Source organism: Lipotes vexillifer, unplaced genomic scaffold, assembly GCF_000442215.2.
Source record: "Lipotes vexillifer unplaced genomic scaffold, Lipotes_vexillifer_v1.1 scaffold2653, whole genome shotgun sequence".
NCBI lineage: Eukaryota > Metazoa > Chordata > Mammalia > Artiodactyla > Lipotidae > Lipotes > Lipotes vexillifer.
In genome coordinates this window covers 47409-49168 of record NW_006774392.1, presented here as the reverse complement: position 1 = coordinate 49168, position 1760 = coordinate 47409, and the positions used below count along the sequence as shown (strand labels likewise).

Sequence of the window (1760 nt, the reverse complement as noted above, 5' to 3'; positions counted from 1 at the left end):
TCTTCCTTACTTTATAACTTTTTTAACCTTTGCTCTTCTAACTTAAACCAAATGTAGTTCAAAAGCAAGCTTGGTTTCCCACCTTAAATGTAAAAAGCCAGTATCATTTGCTGTAATGGAAAGGTGGTATCCAGGAAAAAAAAAAATACAGTGAAGATTTTTTAAATTTTTAATTTTTTCCAGTTTTATTGAGATAGAATTGACATAAAACCCTGTTTTAATTTAAGGGGTACAATATGATTTATGTCAATATTGAGAAATGATCGCCACAGTAAGTCTAGTTAACATCCATCACCTCACATAGTTACAGATTTTTGTGTGTGTGTGATGAGAACTGTTAAGATTTTGCTCTCTTAGCAGCTTCTATTTTTTGTTTTGTTTTTTTCTGGCCGCGCCGTGCGGCACGCAGGATCTTAGTTCCCTGACCAGGGATCAAACCCACGCCCCCTGCGTTGGGAGTACGGAGTCTCAACCACTGGACCGCCAGGGAAGTCCCTTAGCAACTTTCAAATGCACAGTCCAGTATGTTGTTACTGGAGTCACGATGCTATACATGACACGCCCAGGACCAATTTATCTCATAACCGGAAGTTTGTCCCTTTAGGCCCTTTCACTTAGGTGAGGGTGTTTTTTAAGTGTACGTTCTCCGTTTGGTCAGCTGGTTAGTTGGTTGGTCTGAGTTTTTTGGGTTTTGTTTTTTCACCCGTTGAAGGCTCTGAGCTAGAATCCTCTCCTGTTGGAGAAGTTCAAGTTGGTCAGACACGCTGGAGACTTTCTTGCTGACGCAGTAAGAACTGGTAGTAAGAACTCACTCCCAGCTCCTCGTGGCGGCCCATGACCGAGGGCTGGCGCTCCGGCAGAGCCAGGCGTGCGCGTGCTGCTCCCTTCAGGAGAACCACCTTTCGGGAAATTCTGCCTTCGAGCCTGATTTCTTAACCTTTTGTAGGTCTCAGGTGCCTCTGGGACTCTGATGAGTACCCTACACGCTCCCCAGAACAAAGTACATACACATAGACCCAAGTTGCCCACAGTTTCAAAGGGTTTATGGACCCGCTGAAGCCATTAGTGGACGCCAGGTAGGAACCCTTGCCCAATTCTTTGCCCCTCCCTCGTCCCCTGGCTCCCACCCCCGGCTGGAGAGGCCCACCTCTCGCTTCCCATCACCCTTCCTAACAAGTTCTCAGCTTCCTGCCCTGGGCGGGCGGAGAAGGCTAGCTGAAGGCGTCAATGAGGCTGCCCGTTTGAAACGGGTTTTAAGGGCTGAGCATTCCTTTTTCGGGTGGACGGACGTGGGGAAGGCAGGCAGGTGGGCAGGCACGCAGCTTAAACAAAGGCTCAGGGACTTGAAGCACCTGGTAGATTTGCAGAAGGCAAGAGGGCACCCAGGGAGGGTGATGCCGGCTGGACAGGTGGGCAGGGCCTGGAGAGGTTTCAGCCAGGTCCAGGAGTTTGGCCTTTACCCTCATGTCCCTCACCCATGCCCTCTGATTTCACTGGCCGGGCGGGCTTGGGAAGGAGACCTACAGCCTCGGCCCCGTGACAGCCGCCGCCTGAGCCTCACCCCACTCTTCTCTCTCTGCAGGTGCATTTCTCATACCATATTTCATTTTCCTGTTTGGGGGCGGCCTGCCTGTGTTTTTCCTGGAGGTAATCATAGGCCAGTACACCTCCGAAGGGGGCATCACCTGCTGGGAGAAAATCTGCCCCTTGTTTGCCGGTGAGTGTGGGGCAAAGGTCACCTGGGGCCTGGTGTTCGTCGG

The 1760-nt window shown here is 50.6% G+C and overlaps 1 protein-coding gene across 1 annotated transcript in view; it reads left to right on the top strand.

The window, feature by feature from the left end:
- Window positions 1-1760, top strand: part of SLC6A6 (solute carrier family 6 member 6) — a 48501-nt gene that overhangs the window by 11381 nt on the left and 35360 nt on the right. The window contains exon 3 of the mRNA XM_007449149.1: window positions 1583-1717. Coding sequence (XP_007449211.1) covers window positions 1583-1717 — 135 coding nt within the window. The remainder of the gene's footprint in view (window positions 1-1582; window positions 1718-1760) is intronic.